At 38.3% G+C, this 22,476-nt stretch overlaps 1 protein-coding gene across 3 annotated transcripts in view; it reads right to left on the reverse strand.

Moving 5' to 3' along the window:
- The window catches only part of TENT4A (terminal nucleotidyltransferase 4A), a 57,564-nt gene extending 35,094 nt beyond the window's left edge, over positions 1 to 22,470 (reverse strand). For all 3 annotated transcript variants that reach the window (XM_005427927.2, XM_031062765.1, XM_014309873.2), the window contains exons 1-7: positions 22,376 to 22,470; positions 8,708 to 8,831; positions 7,218 to 7,264; positions 6,156 to 6,276; positions 4,441 to 4,548; positions 3,593 to 3,721; positions 2,310 to 2,523 (exon numbers count right to left, since the gene is read on the reverse strand). In XM_005427927.2, coding sequence (XP_005427984.1) covers positions 2,310 to 2,523; positions 3,593 to 3,721; positions 4,441 to 4,548; positions 6,156 to 6,276; positions 7,218 to 7,264; positions 8,708 to 8,797 — 709 coding nt within the window. In that variant the 5' untranslated portion in view covers positions 8,798 to 8,831; positions 22,376 to 22,470. The remainder of the gene's footprint in view (positions 1 to 2,309; positions 2,524 to 3,592; positions 3,722 to 4,440; positions 4,549 to 6,155; positions 6,277 to 7,217; positions 7,265 to 8,707; positions 8,832 to 22,375) is intronic.
- Between the last annotated feature and the right edge of the window lie 6 nt (positions 22,471 to 22,476).

Consider the following 22,476-nt stretch of genomic DNA (forward strand, 5'->3'; position numbering starts at 1 on the left):
CTGCAAGACCACTTTAAAGCTATTCTTTTGAGTTATACCTATCCCATTGCTGAACTACTGCATACACTCGCAGGAGCGACTTTTACACTACTTTGATAATCTTTGAGAAATTGAAAGGGAGAGGTTTTTTTATCCCTGTACTTTTTGTCTCATTTTGGGATTAAGAAGGCATCTTTTCAAGTATTCTTCCGAGGCTTAACAGGAACCTTATAGACAGCTGTGATCAGGCAAAAAAAAAAAAAAAAAGGATTGAAAAACAAAGTTAAAAACCTGTGGATACAGTGCAAAAACAATTTTGCAGGGGTAAAACTCACCAGCAGCTTGCGCTAATTTAAGTTGTGACATCTGTGTCCACTCTTTATGAAAATAACTTATTCCCATCTCCTTCAAAGTACTGCCACCAACCCTCAGAGTCAGACATTGAGTGGATCTGAACAACAAACTCATCAGAGATGACTTATGAACTGGGCAAGGACCTGAACCCTTGGGAAAGATTTTTGTGCTGGGACAGAATGAATAACAGAACTAAACTAATTAACAGAATTCTAGATGTTACTAACATACAATTGACAGGCAATTTTAGATACTGTAGGAATATGTGATTAAGTCTGAATCTAAGGAGGCTGTACTCATCAGATCTGATTCACAGAGCGATCTTATATGTGCTATGTAATTTTCTTCTAGCTTCATCTGGCAAGTTCTGAAGGTCTGTGGTAGCTGCTAAAGAATATCCCTATGAGACACAGCGGTCAGATAACTTAAAAATATTGTCAGTTTTCATTTCCATTGCCAAAACACTATCCCCTATAAGAACTACATTATCTCACACTATACAAACGCTTTATTTAATTTAATTTCATTCTTATCAATTCTTTGACAGCATACAGCTATTCTTTCTTCTAAACTACAGCTCTTCACTTCTGCAAGATTAATGCTAGGAGGAACAGTTCAGAGCCCCTAGTAAACTTTCTTTTTCTTCTCCAGAGTACTATTGGCAGTGATTAAAACATTGTATAGCACACACAATTTGTTCTCCTTCAGTCCCCAGCAGATAGAAAGGAACAAAACTGGAGGGCAGTAAGGATTTTTGACTCTAAACAATTGTGGCTCATGCTGCTATTCAAATGGGTCTTCAGGCAAGCAGGTACACAGCTCCTAAGGGAAATCTCAATGACAATGACGGTTCTGCACAATCACACCCTAACCTATGCCTGGCCAAGTGCAAGAGTCATGATGGACACAGAGTTACAAACATATCAGAGACATGGTTAGACAAATGAGTATCACAGCCTGCAACCTGTTCTAGGAAAGTATGAACATTCAGCATATTGAGTATTTAGAAAGGTACCAGCTCTCAGCTCCTGATCCATGGTATTTGCTTTAGAAGTGCTGTAAAAGTGCTGTAAAACGTCTACACACAAAATGTGACAGTATGGACTTGGACTGCCAATTACATTCTAGAAATACTTGTGCTGAAGTCCAAATTAACTGAAAACTGACTTTGTTAAAAAGCTGGTTTGGAATTTCAGCTACTTGTGATGGTCTAAATAGAATACAAACTGAGTACTATAAAGCTGGAAATTTTCCTGAGGCACTTAGCCAAAATTAAACTCAATTATTTAGAGGGTTACTGAATTAAAACCAAATCTAAAAGAAAAAAAAATAATTTTATGTTAAGTACTATCAAAGAACATGCAACTCAAAAACTCTAAATGCCATTCCCTAAAGATCCCTGTGCAGCACAGAAGCCAGTTATGCAAAGTGCTCTCCACACCACCACCACCACTGCAGCTGTTTTTTACCGATACCCACCCCTGTTCCTGTGCAGCCCCTGTGGTACCACCCTGCAGGACAGGTTCTGCACCTGGGGCATTTCTTTCCCATATGGTGTGACTTATCTGAAGTATGGCACCACAGACTGTGGCAGTAAAAGCTACACCTTCCAACCTCATTCTCACAGCAAATAATGGAGAACTGTTCTGCTAACAACCCCCCTTCCAGGATTTCCTGGAATCCTTTCTTTCACTACCTCTCAGTGCTGTCAGAGAATTTCCTTATGTCCTCAACACAGTTCTGGATCTCCAAAGCATTATGCAACTGCACTGTTTGCATGTAATCCAATTTACTCAGGCTAAGAATCTTGTGAGACCTCAGGCCCATATCCCTCAGCCCTCCTACCTGACTGTACCTCTATAGCAGCAACAGCCTCCTCCCAGTGCAGCTTCTTAACTCATCTGACGGACTAATGCAAGCTGAGAGCACAAGCTGAGCCAGAGCTCTGGAATACTGCAAGAAGTGTACAGTCTTACCAGGCAGAAGAGGATCTTCAATACATAGCATGGATGGTCTGTATCCATTAGTCATGACTTTCATGATTTCTTCTTTGGCAATATAGGCACCTCCATTTTTTATTCTAATACCAGTTTTCAAGTAGTTAAAATTCCTTCCATAGAGTTCAAAAAATTCTATTAGAAGCATTCCAAGGTTTTCATCAGCTCTTCTGGCATCAATTCTTGGATGTAGCTGTAACACAAACCAGTTTTTGCATATTAAAAACTACTAGTTTTCAGACCATCGCACAGGGCAACAAAAAGGTCTCATTTAACAGCTGAGTATTTCTTCACATAAGTCTCGACTGAATAATTCACTCTTCATGTACTTAAACCACTCTCACACAACCTAGAGGGGGCAGCACTTCAGCAGTATCTGAAAGCCAAATTCTTTCATCTTTCCTCATGTAGCTTTTTGAGGATTAGGGAATTCTTTTCCCTAAGTCTCAAACAAGAAATAAGTACTGCATACTAAATTATAGCCCAGTTAGTAACAAAGTAGTACCCGATTTTCCACAGCAAATCCATCCCTCAATGCTTTCAGAAAGTGGGGGGCAATCTAGTTTCCCCAATTGAAATACAGTTTGTGTCTCTGTCTCTACTTATTATATTTGGTACACAAAATCTATAGCAATATTTCAGTCAACACCACCAGCAGCAGAATATGTAAGTTTTCAATTACCACAGCTGCTGAGAGATGCTAACCCCATACCTCATCATACCTGTATGAGGCCCACTGTCACAAAAATGTCTTAAGAGAAGTTGTAACTTGTTTCTAACATTGTAACTTGTGACTATTTCATCATTCAAGTACAGCATCTGCCTGTCTTAAGCATATCAAAACCTAACCAACATATAAGAAAAGAAAAAGAACTTGACTGTTGAATTTCATCATTCTAATAAACACTGAAATCGCTACTCTGCACATTCAGTACCAGTAGTCTGGGAAGCAAAAGACAAAAACACACGCTGCAGATTTATGAAGCACCATTAAGATGATTCAGGTAGAGGCCGTGCTGTAGAGAGCAATGCACAGCCTCTATGCCTTTCACAAGGCTCCAGCTGCTGTTCCAGCTTACACAGGATAGATCCTGGATGTTTGAGAGGTAGTCCACAGGATCTTTCAAGAGTCAAACACTCAGAGCATAACAGTAATGCTGTGCTTTGCAAGGGGCATCTGAAGAAATAGTACACTAGAAGGGCACAAGTACAGAACCCAAAATATTTTGAAGAACATAGAAACAAATAAGGAACAGACTTACCTGCAGGAAACTAATTGCCATTAAAATTAGGCTGTAAGAGCTAATTCCACCAGTAAAAACTTCATTCAAATCCCTCTGAAGGAGGAACTGTTTTAATACTAAAATCAAGTAAGGTAGCAAAGAATATTTCTGCAAAGCAAAACAAGTTTTATCAATGACAATGTCAACATTCCGAAACCAACAAAGTAGTACACAATCTCAGCAAACAAAGATTCATCTAATACAAAAATATTTCCAGTGGTGTGCTATACAGTGTTTCCACAGGAAGAACTGAAACCTGCTTTTTTTTATTCTAGAAACAGATGAATAGACTTCAACTCTTATTTGATCAAAGATCTTGCGTATCCAATTTATTTCCCACCTAAACAATAAGATTTTTATATCCTTCTTTGAATGCCAACGTCACTTACTACAGCCAAAACTTTCACTCTAAATAGTACTTTTACTACAGAGTATAAAAGGAAACTTTTAAGTGTGTAGCCACACAAGAATTGTTTTTTGACAGTTTAGCAGGACAGTATTCATAAGGCACCACCACTTAAATTCAAGGAAAGCAAAACTTGAAAAGAGACTTGCTTCAGAAGCAAAGTTTAGTGCCTCTCTGTACATCCAGACATGACCACAGAAGTTCTTTCACAGTGTACATACAAGTTTATTCATTCAAACATCTAGCACTCAAAGTGAACACTGAATGGACATCAACAGATAATAAATTAAAATATCCATGTTTAATTAGTATTAATGAAAATAGTCTTCAGCAATAAATTGTCCAGCCATATCAAAAAAGGTTAGCTAAGCATCTAGTACATCCTTGGTAAGTAGCATAACATTCAATACATGGCTGATACCTTCATGTATTCCTTGATAAATCGAGCTGCCTTCACACCAGTTTCTACATTAAAACTGATGTCAACTTTCACTTCTGTCTCCTGGTCAGTGAGTTTTATTATTGGTACCTGAAAAGATTAAGACAAGAATGTGAATCCCCAGGAATACAACACTGGTGCTGTTCCTTAGTGTACTCAAGACACGTGGATACTAGCAGTCTAAATGATTGCAACTATCAAGTCTGTCTGAGAGGAGGTAACAATCCTGACCTGTCTGACATTGAATGCTTTCTAGGGAGGTGATTAATGTACAACCCCCTTAACCTACCATCACTCTGGTACTCTACCACAGCCATTAGCTATATGCCTTCATAGCTGCAATAGCAGTGTTTCATATGACAACTTAATTTACTTAATGACTCATTCCAATTAATAGGAGATCTTGTAATCTCATAACCTGTGGGAACTGCATTCCTCTGACTCAGTATTGCCCCATTCACTTATTGAACTGACAGGAAACCAGCCTAGCAGAAAGTAATGCCTGTTGGTTTATCAAGATGAACTGGCTCAATGCAGAGTCAAATGAAAGCCAGAAGAAATAAAGCAAAGCCATCGTAGTAATATGGCAGGAATAAATTAATATAAAGTGACTGAACATGTAGTTTAGCTTCACACCACCACCTGGAAAGCAGTGCCCTACAAAATCATCTTACAATCATAACCTAAACTTCAGCTGATAACATTTATTTTAAATTGAACTCCTCATATGTTTAATCTGAAATTGAAACGAAAAAAGAGCAGAACTATAGCATCATTTTACACCAATATCAGAAGAAAAAAATAAGAAGGAATAGTACAATTGTAAGCCTAGCCTAGTGCTGTTGTCCATCATTAACTAGTAATACAGATTTTGAAAATCCCATTAGCTTTCAGGTAAACCAAAGACTACCAAAGCTACTGTTATGTACTGCTACTCTAATGAAAGCCACAGGAATATTATGAACCTAAAAGAGGAAGACTGTTTTAGAGACCACAAAGCAGAAGCTTGCTAACAGAAGTTTGGAATACTCACCTTAGTCCCCTGAAGAAAACGTCACTTGCTCAATAACATAAAATTCTCATGCATTAAGTTTTTAACTTATTCAACATGATTCAGGCTTACAAGAAAGATGCAAGAGATAACACACATCAGTCTCACAAATTACATAAAGCCCTCAAATATATTTTGGACAGGAAAATCCAATGTTAGGTTTGGAACACTTCACTGTGCCATCAGAAACAAGACAACCTTAAAACTGTGTTGAAAGCTAGACAGCTCTAGTTACGAGCTCTAGTTATCTGGCTTAACAAATTCCCCTCTCAAAGGTTCAACACGGTTTTAAGCTCTAGTTACGAGTTCTAGTTATTTGGCTTAACAAATTCCCCTCTCAAAGGTCAGTAGAAAAACATTATGCAAATAGTTAACTTATTTTACTGGATATTTTGCAAATACTAACTTTCAGATCTTTATTGACAACATCAGGATAAAGTATGGCCTTCAGCAAACACAGTACAGAGAATTACTGACATCCATGTAAAAGACTCCATGCTATTGCTAAGCACATACAGATTCTACTGAAATCTTGCAGAGAGTTTAAGACAATATAATTTGCTTCAGGAATTAAGAATACTTTTATCAGCAACATCTGAAGGGGACTGAAAGTTTTTCAGTTCAGTATTCCACAGCTATTACTTACCGTAGCTTTGTCAAGTACTTTAATGGAATATGGCTCAGCCACATTGTGTTTTCTCAGTGCTTGCTCCAACAGCTGTAAAGGGGGTCGCTCCCATTTCCCAAAAACAACTAGATCAATATCGCTAGACAAAAAGAACACAGCATGAAATCCAGTAAATCTAAAGCACAATACACTGCCAAAAAGATATGGTAAGATTGGTATTCTACGTATTACAAGTACCATGATGATTACAAGTACCAAATGACCACACATGGCGATCATTTTGCAATTTGCAATATAGGTTACCAATAAGCTTCTTCTAGGAGCATTAAGCAAGACAGTCCATGGTATTTTAGGACCCAAAGCAGTATTCTAGTTTCTTTCTCCCATTACTCTAATGAGTTTTTCTCTGAGTTCCTTTCCCTTTTACCTTTCATGCTCCCTCCCCTCTGACTTAAACAGTCCAATTCCACCCATCATCTATCTACTCATGTTGACGGGCATTTTAATAATCCAAAGAATTTTATCAGTGATTGGTATTCAAAACAAAATTTCCAGGGCTTTCCTTCTGAAAATTTCATTCATATAAAGACAGCTTCATCTTCAAGGCAGAGCTACACAGGTTTCCACATCCAATTGAACCATTAAGTGATACAAAATACCAAACTAAGTAAGGTATTTTGCTCTCCAAAAAGATGGGAATACAGCACTGTGATTGTTCTTTTGACTTTACACAGTAATTCTGTGATAAGTGACACATTCTTAGCAATTTACCTTATTTAACAAAACAATCTTTACAAGGGAAATGCCAAACATTCAGTTTCACTGTCTGTTTAAAAAAAAAGCCAAAGACTAACCCCAGACACAAGGAAGAAAAGGTAATTCACTGAAGGGTCAACAAGCAGAGAAGAGCAGTAAGATAATACATCAAATACTTATCCCAAATCTTGAAGTTCAAAAGCTCTTCCCTTTGTCATATGAAATACAAAAGTTTTACTGAAAGTTTGATACATTCCATATTCCATTCTAAACTCCTCTTTGAAATTTACCATTTCTCTAAAAGAAGAGTAAACTATTACTTACCTAGTTGGAAGATAAAGCCCTGTACTAAAGCTGCCAAATATCTGGACCTGAAAAGAACACAGCAGGAAAACATCTTGCAATTATGAATGCTCACTTCCTTTTACTTCACACTTTTCTCCAGTTGTTACGGATATAGCCAGTAAAAAAGTTACTTTACTATATACTCTCTGTACAAGCACACTTTTTCTTAGAGATGCCACTTTAGAGGAAATTTGGCTTCTTTATCATGAAATAACTACCAATCCAGCTAGCAGAGAATAAATTTAAGCAAGTTCTTTTCATTACTTATTTCCAGTTTGACAGACATACAAGCTTTTATTCGTTCCCTTCCCTCCTGCTCCCTCCTTTCCTTAGAGGACAGCTTTACTGAAACTGTTTAAGGGAATTTTTTTCCAAATATTTATGTTTAAAAACCAGCAAGTACATCTAAACATATCATTCAGATAAATAGAATACTACAGATTTTACTGTCAAGAACAACTATGAAGTAGCAGCAGTTGTCTGTGTGTGGAAAAGCAGGCACAATGAAGATACATCCGCAGACCACCAAATCCTTTCAGTGAGCTTCCCATCAAAAGAATTGAGATGTCCTTCCCTCTCTGATACAGAAGAGTCCAATACACAAGCTCACTTAGTTTTTTGCCAGGCAACAAAGGCCCTTTTCAGTGTTTATATCAATTTCCACAAGGTACAAAAATCTCACTATGAAGGAAAAACATGGGTGAGGATGAAGCAGACCAGCTTTACAGTATTTTTAGCTCAGTGCTGTAGCCTGAGCCCTCACTGTCTGCCATGGAAGGCTATGAAATCACCATGGTCTGAAACATTTTTCTGGTTCTAATGACAATGCTACAATCTGGTAATCACAAACGTGATGCTAGAAATACAATTTAGAACACATTCTTTTTGAATATGTAGACTTATCCACTGGGTAACAAAGTGTTTGAAATTATACCAGTTTAGATGGCAATGTATCTCAAGGAGTTTAATTTTCCCACTACAGTGGGGCTAAAGCAATTCCTTGAATGTCAAATTCATGAAGAGTACAAAAAAAATCTGCATTTAATTGCTCTTTCATAAAATATTTTGATTTTAAAATATCCACACATTCAGGAGTCCTTGCAGAAATGGCTACACAGGTAGTCAGTCTCACTTTATCATTCAAAATTAAATTATACAGAGACAATCAATTTAATAAGCTTTTTTTTTAAGAAAGGCCCTACTAAAAGCACCACATTCCCAGGTCTCAAAATGAAAAAACGTTCAGTAGAATTCATTAACCCAAAATCTAGGTTTGAAATTTCCCCACTTTTTAAAATAAATTTAAAATAAATTTCCAAATATTGCAAGAACTGTGATATTAAGTCAATTGCCTTAAACCTGAAGAGTTACCTGTTCATTCCTAAAAGAAAGAAAGATAACAGCAAGGTTAAGTGAACCAAGCTCTACAATTTACTAGAGAAGCAAATCACAACTGAAGCTGCACTCACATCAGCAGTAGGCCACAGATCTTTGATGACTGTTTCTATCCTTTTTACCACTTCTCTTCTCATAGCTGCTTCTTCAGGACGAGGGGACATGAAGTCATAGAAGTCAATGATTTCTTCATGTAGTCTAATGGAGAAAGTAGAATCAGTTAGTGACAATTGAACTATTTAACTCTTACCATATATTTTACAAGAGGCCATAAGTTTTATTTAATATAATCCTTTAACCTAAGAGCTCAGAACACTAACTCTCGTAGACATTTACTAAATTTCTTTCTGGCTCAGCAGTGAAGGCCAAACTCAATTCCTGATTCTTAATGATTCTTTTCTTTAGAAAACAAAGCTGAGCCTTAAAAACTACAAAATGATGCAAATGTGAAGCAGCACAAGATCAACCAAAGTCTTCAAGCAGGTTTATTCTTCCAGCAGTTCTTACTTCTGAGTATGCTGCAGTTTATACAGACTGCAAACAGGCCACTGACAATGGTGAGATTTTGCAGAGGACAATAAAAAGGACATTTGAGTATTTCTTGATGTAAAAACATACACTTTGACACTCAGGCTCTTCATTAGACATTCATTCATATAGAAAGCGATTTTCCAACTGAACTCAAAGTGAGAAATGTTAAATATATTCTCAAGTGTAAAGTATTTTTATACCAATGTTACATGAGGAGACCTGACACTGGAACCTTATACACCTATTAAGCCTTTTTGTTTCACATCTACCAGCACCATAGAACTCTTGCTGACAAATTTGAGTATTCAGGTGAATGTCATGTTTGCCTTCAATGGAAAAGCATCAAGCCATGCCAAACAAAAATGCAAATAACTACCACTGTGACATTTTTCCAAAACATCTTTTTTGATGTTGACATATTTCTAAGATTTCTGTCTAACTCACAAAATGTATCTAGTCAACATTGTAGTGAAATCCAAATGCTGTCCTAAACCCAAAAGTCAATCTATAGTTTATATACTTAGCCTTCTGAAAGCAAAATTTAATACCTCTCTAGTAGAACTCAACTCTTCATCTGAGACTTTTGCACTTCATTTTACTCAGTAACTCCCCTGCTAGCAGGTAACTTCCAAGAGACCACATGCCTAATTTTTAAGCATCAGTATTCCTTCCTATACACAAGGAGATTTTCACAGCAAAGCTCAAAGATACTTCCAAAAAGCATAAATATTTTGAATTACTGTTTGCCCTTTCTCTTTTCTTAAACTGAGCTTGGATCCACAACTGAACATTTAACTACACAGCAGATTTAACTAACATTTCAACTTGCTGATGAATCGACTTGATTCCAAAATTTTAGAGCAAGATAGAAAATAAACTAACATGCTCTTATTTTGTTTATAGAAAGTACGCTTTTTTCCTACCTTTCCAAGACAAAAAGACCAATGAATAAAATACTTGAATATACCTAACAGCAATGGGGACAGCCCAAAGACTTCCTATTCTTCTGCCTATAATAATCTGCAGTAGGCAGATACAGGGTGAAAGCAAGAAAAGGCAAGAAAAGCAAAGGAGCAGCCATCCTTCCAAATCTCCAGTAATTTCATCTGGCATATGTTCAGCGTGAATCCCAACCTGATATCTATTAGCTCAAAGAACTTCATTCCATAGATTTTTCCAGGTCTTTTAGTCCATTTCTGCTTTGTTATTTGTGGCATTCAATGAGAATTTAAGTATGCATCAGAATAAAGAGTGCTTTATTTCAAACTGCTGCCTGGTAATGATTTTATCTGATGTTTTTTCCTAGGGCAAAAAAAAAAAGTTGTTACAGGCAGTTCACCTCAAAACACAAGACTTCTCAGGCTCTCAATCCATGTATCTCTATCCACCAGTAGTTTTCAAAGCTACTAATCCTCACAAGTTTTTGTTTCCCTTGACAAGAGGATGTCCAAGTTTGATCACTGCTAACTTTATTTGGCTTGTTTTCCATTTGCACCACGTTTTCTGACAGGTGGGCAGAAATACACACAGAGTCAACACGTCATTCTGCCATTCAGTCCAGAACACACACCTGTTTTCATTTTATTGTCACTACACTTGGGAATATTGCTGCTTGAGGGTACCTGAACACATAGCTGCTCTTTAAAAGAAACCATAATGAAGGAGCTTCAAAGTGTTTTCTGAACAAAACTACCAACGTAGAGCCCACTCACTGTGTGCATTCAGCCTGAATTATTTTTCTTCAGTCATGATTCTATATTTACCAGAATTTAATTTTACCAGCAATTTTATAATCTAATGAACAATGAACTCCCACGGTGTCTGTCTGCAGTCAGCTCTAGCTTTCTATTATCCTTTCTATCCTTTTCTCACTCGTTTCTTCCCTCCAGGTATTTATGAACATATTGAGCAACAGTCTTGACTACTTCTATTTGTAACTTTCCCTCATTATAAAGTAAATAATTTATTCTTTCCTTTGGTTATTTCTAAGAGCTAACCTAGCAGACCTGTAAATTTTTGCTTTTTACAAAATCTTGAAAAAGAATCTCAAACATTCTTCTGAAAAAAAATCCAGAAGTTATGTTATCAAACAGAACACAGGAATATGGATTAACAATGAATCTTTCAAGAAAATGAGACCTGTGAGACACAACTACCTTAATCAAAACATGTACTAGACCCTTTCTTTACGTTTGGTCATCCAAGAAGTTCTAGGTTTTTATGGTATCAGCCCCATCCAACCACTCCAGGAGATCTAGACATTTCTGGGGAAAAAATGCATTTACAGTAGCCATCCTGTATTAGGGAAAAGAGTAAAAGGGGAACTGTCCCCATCACAACCTCTACCACACACAGCACAGCCTTCCAAAAGCAGCCCCAGCGCATCAGTGAGCTCAGGAAAACACCAACACACAAGTACTCTCACTTTGATGCCACACTGAGCCTCTCTTTCTATGATTAACACAGTCACAATTGTTAACCATGTTATGAAAGACTCAGAAGAGTATCATTCATCACTATAGTCTACATGTCCTTCCCTCATCTGCTCTTTAATATGAAGTCAGGTTCGTATTTCCTACTTCACACTGGCAAGGCAGTACTTGGTTTAATGCTTCAATCTGCACAGGACAACAGCAGAGGTCTAGATATCAAAGCTCATTTAGAGTTCAAGCCATCCTCACAGCTAATTTCCCTGAAATTCTTTGGCACATACCACAAGACATGGGTGTATAACCGGTATTTATCTGCTGACTGGATTTAAACTCTTACTGAAATTTAAAATTGCAGTTGCCTGGAGTCAAAGCTGTCTTAAGTCTCTGAAGTCCTTCTCTGACAGAAAGCAATTAGTTCACTTAGTTCTTACTACATGGTCTGTGTTCCCCCTGGTGCCCTTTCATGTCTCTCTCTGAGCCCTACTGACTTTGGCAAGTTTCTTGCTTTTGATGTGCAAGATTTTCAGGTCTTAATGCATTTGCCAAACACCAGTTCTCTTAACCCTCTGACTTAAAAGATTTCTATTTTGCTTGCTCTTTCCAGTTTTCCTTAATACAATAGTTTCTTAAAGATCATCTCTTTGGTCTATGTCCTTCTGGATAAGAATCAATGAATGAACTCACAGTCAGCATTAGGCAGTACAACCACCGTAGCATTCTACCTTCTGGTTTACATCTGAAAAAGCTTCTCAAAACAGAGATGCTTTTTTAAAACTTAATGTTACAGGAGTTTGCATTTTGTAAATGTCTTAGCTCAGATAAAGTTATTGGAACACTGTCACAAAAAAAACCCCAACTCTCATGTATATAAAACAAGATCCTGTATGCTGTTCAGGACTAATCCCAGTATAACTTCTCGCTAGCTGAAAGAATAATGCAGTGTCTGAAAAAACCAGATAACCATGGAACAGTCCACCAGCCAATACAGGGATAGTTTTTACTTAAGTATTTTGTCCATGTACTCTCTATGATTTTCATAAGCACTTTTTAAGTCAGGGCTGTAACATTATTTTAACCATTAGGAACACAATTTCCATCTGCAGCACATAATGTACATGCAGATAAAAGTAACATCCTAGCTCCTCTTTTTTTCATAGAACTTCCCTTAACATATAGAGAAGTCAGTCTTCTCAATTTGCTTTGGGCTTCTTAAAGAGTTTGGATTCCCAACAGCATCACAGCACCTAGCAATCTCCGGTAACATTTTAAGATGCCCACTGTATTACCTCACTAGCAAATGCAGGCCTTTTAATCAACTTTTTCACAAGACAGTTTTACTGTATTTATAGAAATACTGGGAAAGAAACTTGTTGGTAAGCTATAACTGTACTGTTACTTAATATAAGATGGGAAAGATTAGAACACAGGAATGAAAAAGAGGGGCTACTTGTACTTGCTAGATTATTCAGGTTGCTAATTTTAACAGCCCGGAGGAACCTACCATTCACTGATGTTATTACTGCTAAGCACAGCAAGCATCTGCTGCTTACAGGCTGAACTACTGCAACAAAATTAACATCTTCTGTTTATCAAAAAATTATCCCTTCTACTGTTTAAGGAAAGGCAGCCACTCTTCTAGCCTCTAGGTTAAAATAACACTGAGGTGACATTCTCAGACTTTTGCAATGTTTTTCCTCAAAAGCAGGTTTCTAAGAAAGGAGATCCTCCATTTTACTCATTTACTTGCAAACATATTATACATAAGATTGACTTATTACTTCAAGGACTAACTTCAATGCAGTGAAACAAAATTCTCAAACATCATAAACAAACTAGAAGGTAAATTAAAACCTACAGAGACTTTGCTCCCTCAAGTAAGCATCTGGTTCCTTTTCAACATGATTACACTACTAAGCACATTAATTTATTCTAAAGGAACAGTACAAACATAATTGCATCTTTTATGTGGAACAATTAACACTTTTTAAAAACTGAGTATTTTTCTAGCTGAACGCTAACACATCATCCAAGTATCCTTATTAAAGGAAATAACAGATGCCACAGTTAAAGCATGGGGATCTAATACTACGGATGTGCAGAAAATGGAGGTAAGGAAATGGGGAGGTATACACAGCATCTCAAAAGAATCTCTGTTAGAATAAAGGTTACAAGTCATAGAATACATTCCTTCAAGGAAGCAGGAATCCCAAAACATGTGTGACTTCACTGTCTCAAGACTAAATGATGAAATTCATGTCAGTCACTGCACATATTTTGGAAATCTGTTGAATTGTACCTTCACCTATGACTAGGGCAAAGCACAATTGCATTATCATGGAAATGCAGAGGAAATCTCACACTACAACAATCAAATGCATTCAATAGTTGAAATCAGTCAATCAGTCTTACAGTCTAAAACTACAGAACACGGTTCCGTGAAATAAAGGAGGAGATACATATCAAGATTTTATATATATATACACACACATAGAGTGTGAAAGCAAGGATGCATTCTGAGACAGACTTCTTCCAGTATGATCTAAGATTAAGACATCTGCAAAAGGGGCTAAAATACAGCTATGAACAAGAAGAGACGAACTACAATTCTTCCCATTCCCACACACAACACCCATCAGATGCCTTTACCTTTGTAACCTAGTCCTCCTCAACACCAGTAAGGCTCAGGCAGCACTACTACTACTACTACTCTGTGCAATGTTCTAAACTTACAGATGAGAGAAACTATGAAAACACAGTGCTACATTCACAGACTGTACTGCTGCACCAAATCAGTCGCACACTACTACATTATTCAATTACCTTTGTCACTGTAATTGTATGGAAGGCAGCAAACTACAATGACCGGCAGAATAAAAAAAAATCCCAACTATATAGTACTTATGAATCTGAGCTCTGAAATGTTTTACAGACAGGTAAATACCAAACTCAAATAAGAACTGAGCTTGCTTTACAAGTTAGCTACAAAGAAGAGATAGGAAGAAAAAAGTAACCACAGAACAAATACACTGTACATTTTCCACAAAAGATCATATTGTTCTTATTTCCTCTCTAAGCTTTCTCTTTGCCCCAGAGTCATGCAAGTCAGAGCCCATCCTAACTTCAGACCAAGTTTCTTGTCAATTTGATTTTACCTCTTAAAAACACCTTGACAATTGATGCACCCAAGAAACTAAGTTTGTTGGATTGATTTATACTGCAAATGTCCAGACTTAAGTAACGATTTGTCTGCATTTTGAAGAAAATCAGAAACTAAAATATTTTTGCAAACTATATCAATCCAAAAAACCTCAACCAATTACCTTATTAATGGCTGGATGGGCTCTGAAAAAGCTGCATCATAAAAAAAAATTAAAAATAAGCAGATGTACACCTCCAATTCAATACATGGAAATGCAGATCTGCTACATAAGCTTCTGAAGTGCATTACTCCTGACTTGGACTGATGGACCTCCCTACACCACCAAGAAAACATCACAATCATTTTGTTGCACCAGTGAAGGAGAATGCCATATATTAAACCTTGGGACTGAATCAGCAAGCTTGCTATGCCAATAAATAGAACCACTAAACCCTGAAATTCCTGTCTTAATACCATTCTTTTCCAAATGCTCAAAGATAGCAAGCGATTAACATCCCAGACAAGTCAGACTGCAACAGCAGAAACATATTAGTGATGAGAGACTAATTTAGCCCATGTAGATTAGATAATCATGACATCAGTTTAGCCACTGAAACATTAAAGAGAAGCAACTCTTGACGTAATTCTGAGCAGCAGACTCTAACTCAAAATGCGCCAATCAAAGTACTACTGGCAACAAACCCTTCACATTCAAAGTCAGCACCTCTGCAAGGCAAAAAAAAGCTAGAAAAGTCTTTTCTGGATTTAAGTACTGCTGCAGTTTGCCATATAAAAGAGGAAGCTTCTTCAAAATCATAATCAAAAGAACAATGTGTTTCAATCTTTTAAAGATATCACACTGGTTTAGTGTGCATCACTAATCAGATTTTAGGGGAAAAAAGAGCTTTTACTACTTTGTCATAGGATTCCATCAGAAGATGTCTTCAGAAATCCTGAAGTCATGTACAAAGCAGGAAAAGAGGATTGGAAGATTAAGGATATCAACAACGATTATGAGGAACAACTTAAAGAGATGCAAAGCTATGACTGAGAAAGGCTAAACAAGTTCAAGAGCCCAAAAACCTGCTTCTGTTAAGTGAATAATGTCATCAGTACAGAGAAGTTGTGATCCAAATGCATGATATGTAGAGAAGTTAGTGGTTAATACTTTTAAAATTCCTCAGAGATTTCCCTGATCCACAACTATGAAGGAAGAACTTGTCCCAAACTTTTTAAAAGAAAATACTTTGCAGCCTACTCCTGATAATTCAGCATTCACCAAAAGTCATACTCACCCGATACTGCATTGGTACCAGAACAATAAGTAGTTATCTTTCTTTTTTGATTTAAAAGGATTAGCTTCAACATTCAAAATAGTTAAAGTAGCCTAAAGCAGAATCAATGCAGTAAATAAATAAATATGACTATATCAAGATGCTAATACAACTATCACGAATGGAAGCAGTGTCTTAAAAAAAAAAACCAACATTCAGAGCTACTTGGAAGAATCAGAGAACCACACAGGAAAATCTATCCATATCTTGGATTTCCAAATGGCATTTGACAATGATCCCATGCACCCTTATGCAGGCTTATGAAGAAATTAAGCTAATGAGGGATGAGGGGAAAGACCCTTCATATAAAGAAATGTTTTAACCAGGAAACAAGCAACTGGAACTCTTAGCTTCCATATTAAAGGAAGATCACAGGTGAAGCCTCCAAGCACGAAAACATCAGACAAGTCCCATGTTAGCAATAAGGAGACAGAGTACAAGATAGAACAAGATAGCCCAAGATGCAGGAATATTGTGACACTATCACACACAGGTATGGTTCATATGAGTCCCAAAGATAAAGCAGGGACTGCAAAGCATACATCACAGATAAACATCTAGAGGCAGGAAACAGTTTCAATACAAGAAATAATTTAACGGACTAGAAAACAAACAACCGCCAGGTGATTCAACCTCCTCCCCTCCTCCTTTTTCAAGTCCCCTGCAAAAACCACTCATGGTCTGTAATGCACAGACCTGCAACTGGCAGCCACTAGTGACAGCCTCAGGATAAAAAAAAAGAAAAAAAAATCATTACATAATGCATAGCTTTACTGAGGAACATCTTCCCACCGGTCACTGCTAATCCCAGATCATAAAAGATCAAGGCAAGACACATTCCTACATAAAATCTACAATAAACATAACAATGCACTGCCTATAACCCAGGTAGTCTAAGAACCACTAATAATTTAAAGCTGGGAGATGCTTCCAGAAAATAACACCACAAGCTCATGTTAATATATTCCTTTCCCAATATTTGGCATTGGCCCTTAAGGGTCTTACCCAGTACAGCTGTTCATGCTCTTAGTGCCAGCTGTCTCTATTGCCAAAGCCTAACAACTGGCAAAAACACCATGAAGCTGATGCCAGGATTAAACTGCTCCAAACATGTCCCATTCTCCTTTACACACAGATGTGAGCACCTGTCATGCAAGGCCTTCTCATGTTTTACTACTGTAGCTCAGCCTTTCTGACCTCTAGTACCTCTGGTGACTCTGGAGCCTACTGCTGCCTAAACATTCCTTTCATTCCACTCCCCACAGCATCAGTCTCTAACTCTACATTAGGTACCCACTTTGCATGGAAATTTTGTGCTTTACCAAGGCAACTTACTTGACTACAGGAAAAAAAGAGATGTTCTGTTCGGGACAATTCATCCAGCAGCTACCCTGGAACTTCCCTTCACAGCAAGCTTCAGGCATGAAAACAATCTATTTAACTACATCCTGATGCTCTCTCTAGAAATTTACTATGACTAACAGGCAACTACTTCCACACTTCTCCTTGCATACACTCCAGCATATACTGCCTACTTCTACCCTGACCCTATAGTCAAGCAAAACAAGAACCGAGTGTAACATGCCAGCAAAACCTGCCTCCTGCATCAACACTTCCACTACAGGTGTCCACCTAGCACCACAGACAGCAGACACCAAGGACTGGACAGCAGTGTGGGTGAAGCATAGCCCACTGCGCTGATTCTTTACTAGAAGGTGTTGGAGCAAGACAGCACTGTTAAGCGCAGGGAGAAGTTAAGTATAACCATCCTTGGGAGGCCCCTAAAGCCCTTACAAGTGCTGGACATCTCACTGCAGACACTAAAGGCTTCAGAGCATTTCCAAAGTCTACATTCTTTCAGCTCAAAATACAAGAAAACAAAATTTGCAGAAGGGGCTGACAATGTGGCATGCCCACATTAATTTGTAACTGCTCTGACAGCAGGATAATAAGAAGAAAGGGTTGACAAACATGCAACCACAGCTATGCACAGCCCTGAATGCAATGGATTTTTAACAGTGCACTGCACTAAACTGTAATTAAATTTATCTTAGTTAAAGTTCTGAAATATATAAAAAAATTTAAACAACCCCTGTAAGACTGGAATTAGAAACACTGCATACAGGTGAAGAAATAAAGATGATCTAATATAAGCTTACCATAGAGGCACATCACCATATCTCTAGACATCACTTTTCGTGCACAGTATCATTCAGCTGCAAACTGGTGAACACTGAAACAAGTCTTCTGTAGAAGCACTGCCATAAGCTTATCTTGCTTATGAGATCTCTCCCCAAGTACCTGCTGTAGTCAGTAGGGAATGCCACCCTGAATCCTCCTTCAGCATAAGGAAATGTGGAGGTCTTGGTGCTCTTGTACTCTGCGGCAGAACTTGTTTGTCATTATCGAGAGAGAGTTAAAGACAACAGCTATACAGGGGGAAAAATGAATGCAGGAAGTCATCAGACACTGTGCAGCACCAATTAGCCCAGGCAGAGCACCATTCCAATACATCATAACAGTTCTGGTACCCAAACTAATCCTCAACAAGCCAGTTCTGCTGTTTCTGCACAGCACTGTAATGTGCCAAGCAGATACGCCAGGTACTTCAGCACTAATTTCATTCAACATCTACAATTAGACTGAACACTTAGTTGAAAGTATTAAGCAGTACAGACTCATATTGTTAAAAACCCTTTAATTTTTTACTTACTTTGTTAAATTCATATTAAGAAATAAAATAATTAAATCTGATGTAATTTTATACTATTCACAAGCTATTAGCTGCATCTTCAGAGAAAGCACTCCATTAGCTGCGCATCCAAACAAAAGTAGTAGAAGCTTTAGCAGAAAGTTTAGAATAGCTTGATGCCATCTTTTGAAGTATTATCTGAGCACTTCTAAACTCTCTGGATTCTGAAATTACTCGGATATATTTAAGATACTGACTCTACAGAAACAGAAGGTATTTGCTGAGCAAAGAATGCACACCCTAAGAGGCTAGATGTAGGTTTTACACACAAGAGGATACTTTACAGTACCAAGAAATAACATGCACTTCTGAACATCAGTCACAACAGCTTGAATTAACCTCATAATATGAAAGGATACTTCTCTGCCTTGCATCTGAAACCAATCATTTTGCCATCTGTAGTCCTAAACTAAACCCAGGCATAGGAATTTACACTGTTGCTATATTAATCACTCTGTTGAAGCACTGGAATAAATATGGCTTCAACCTCCTCACTCCTTACCTTCCAAAATTCTGTTAAAAGCATGACATGGGACAATCTAGGGCATCCAAAAGAACAGCTATAGGATGAAATCTAATCAAACGTAGCTTTTCACACTTGTGTTTTATGGGAAGAATTTCCTTTACAAGGACTGTCATGCTGCTATCAAAGTGGTGAAAGCATAAGGCCACTGGAAAAAAATTAATTATGTATATAAAACAGAGGAAAACACAGCGTTTATACAGTATTCCTAAACATCACCACACCTACCATCACAAAGCCACTGACCACGAGGAGTGTGAATAAAACAATGACTTGCAGTGCCATGGACCATCCTCAGCTCTGAATGAGAAAGCAGGAGAGCACAGTACTGACTGCTTCAAAGCACACAATTCATCAGAAGTAGGACTGCAGCCTGGGAGAGGGCTAACAGAGACTACCCTGCTTACTCTGTCACCAGAAGACAATACAGTAACACTGTGAGCCACTGCGTATCACTTGGAAATTTCAGCAGGTTGTAGAAAAGCACTGTTTTACAAACAGTATTCACAGCAGAGTAAGCTCCACCACTCATGTACAGGGTAAGCAGAAGAGCAGCTATGATCAAGTCCTTCCTCCTCTAATCAATGCCCAAACCAGACTGCAGCTGAAGATTTTCAGGACCACATTTTTCAACAGTTGCATATAGCAGGACGGCAACACTGAAGATGCTCTGTCAACAGATGATGAGTTATCAAAGAGATACTTCAGGACCCGGCTGACAGTTCCAGGGAACAGCAAGCAACTAAAGGAACATAAGGGATCCACAAGAAACTTCTGCAGGGATCTGTCCCCATCCCAGCCTTTTCAGTGCATTTTCATTTGAATTGCCAAATAACACACCAGCCAGGCTTCAGGAGAAAGTTAAGCTCACCACTAAACAGGAATTACTGCAGAAGATACCTAAATCCATCAGTGAAAATATTCTTATTTCAATCATGCAAGCACTTCATAAAAAAATACTAACACTAAAGAGAAAATTGTTTAAGAATATGCACTTGTTCAAGATTCACCTTGGGTAACAGAACTCAAATTTTAAGGCAGAAGCTGCTTGTCATATTTAGGTCTATGGTTTCAAGACTCATGCTCTCCTTCAGCACTAGTTAGTTCCCCACTACTTTAAGGAATGCTTGAAACTACAGGATCACACATGCTGCAGTTAGTGGTATCCCACTCTTAGAATCAGGTCCCACTTTGGTAACAGAGATCCTTGACAGAAGATTAGGAAACACAGCTCCACTTTCAAAGATATTTAACAAAAAACTTGTTATTAACACATCAGCAAAAGAGCTACCTACATTACAGAACTGAATAGCTCAACTGAATCTCAGCTAAACAATTTCCTTGCGTATGGATTCTCTAGAAATTCATACTTGAAGAGTTGTATATCCACTATTACATGAAAGCTGAAAGAAAGTATAAGGACAGAAGATGAAAAATAAAGTTATGTGAATGGCATAGGTGGTGCTGCCTAACAGCTACAGGACAGAACTTTCAACACTTGGATTTGATTCACAGGTTTGCCATTTGCCATAGACCTGCTGAATGAACTCAGGCTGCTCCTTCCTCCACCTGCCTGGAGATCTGCCTCACTTACACTGAGATGACTTAAATTAAAAAGTTAACTCAGTGCTCTACCACTTGGTTTCTACTAAACCAAGAAAATAAAACTTCACACTGTTTTAAAGATACTCTTGGAACTTCAGACATACAAACTTCTCAGTATAGGATTCAAAGCTCCTAATGCAAGACACCTCTTGAAGATTCAAACTCTAGCTTCCTGAAAGAAATGTGAATTTTTAGTGTCAGTCTAGAATGAAAAAGCAGTAGTCACAAGTCTTGTCCTCCCCCTCTTGAGGTTATGGTTTGCAAAAATATAACTTTAAAAATGTATTTAAATACTTCTTCATAACTTTTAACACACTCAGCACCTGACAGTACTACATGAAAGAGAAAAGGAAGACACTGTCCTTAAGTTAAATCTCTCACTTAAAAATCCACAGCTCATACCCTGTTATCTTTAGCTATTTCCCCTCTACAAATATGCAATGCCTTTATTCCACAGGCATTCAAGGGTCTTGATGTTAGGATGTTCCAAGAAACTATTTTTGAAGTGACATCAGAAATCTGCTACAGTCAGTCAAATGCAGCTAACACTTTTTCCAAAAATAAAATAACCTTTAGAAAGTAACATTTCCCCTTGATTGAATGAAATTTGACAAGTAAAATACAGCAATGTCATAGAGCATCCCAGACACACTGTTCAATTTTAGTCCCTTCTCCACACCAATGAGATCAAACTGAATACTCAGCCTTACTAACTACCCATTTATACGAGAAAGGTATGGCTTACCAGATAGGGTAAGCATCATAAAAACGTTCTCTTCAAAAAGGCAAGATTTCTGTACAGCTATTGGCTGACTCAATTTATCCCAGAGGTAAAACACACTTGAGAGAAATGTTCTAAGACTACATTGACTTTCATGTCTATCTCAGACAGAACTCGGCACCTCCCTTTCATGTGATGCTGCTAACACTCCCCAAGCTAACCATCTTGCTGTAGCCTAAGCAGAGGCATTTAAAAATTCACACAAAGGTTTTGAGTCCCTCTGAACAGAAGCCTTCCACTTCCCCATTGCAATCTGAATTGAGACCTGGTAGCTCTGACAAGCATCCTGCACTCATCCTTGCTTTAATTATTGTAGGTGACCTCTGATAATGGCCTGACAACTTTACCTCTCAATCTACTACAAAGTAAGGCCTAACCCCTTGCATCTACGGGTTCCCTCGCACTGCACGAATCGCTGCTTCGGCCAAGAACCATGCAGCCGGCACAGACCAAGGTGATTTACAAAAGGGCACGGGTTTGCGCCCCGCCATCCGCTGCCATCGGCCTCCCTGCCGCGGCCGGCTCCAGAGGAGTTCGTGTGACCCCAGCCCACCTCCCCCCTTCCCGGAGGGGCCGCAGGAAGGAGGCGGCCGAGGCCCCCCTTCCCTCTGGGGCCGCAGCAGCCCCCGGGGCCCGGCTGCTCACCCCTGCACGCCCGGGCTGTATTTCCTGGTCTTCCAGGGGGTGCCGGGGCTCTGCAGCGCTGGCTGAGGAGGCTGCCGCTGCTGGTGGGGGGAGTTGTTGAC

The sequence above is a fragment of the Geospiza fortis genome, unplaced genomic scaffold, assembly GCF_000277835.1.
Source record: "Geospiza fortis unplaced genomic scaffold, GeoFor_1.0 scaffold64, whole genome shotgun sequence".
NCBI classification, from domain to species: Eukaryota; Metazoa; Chordata; class Aves; order Passeriformes; family Thraupidae; genus Geospiza; species Geospiza fortis.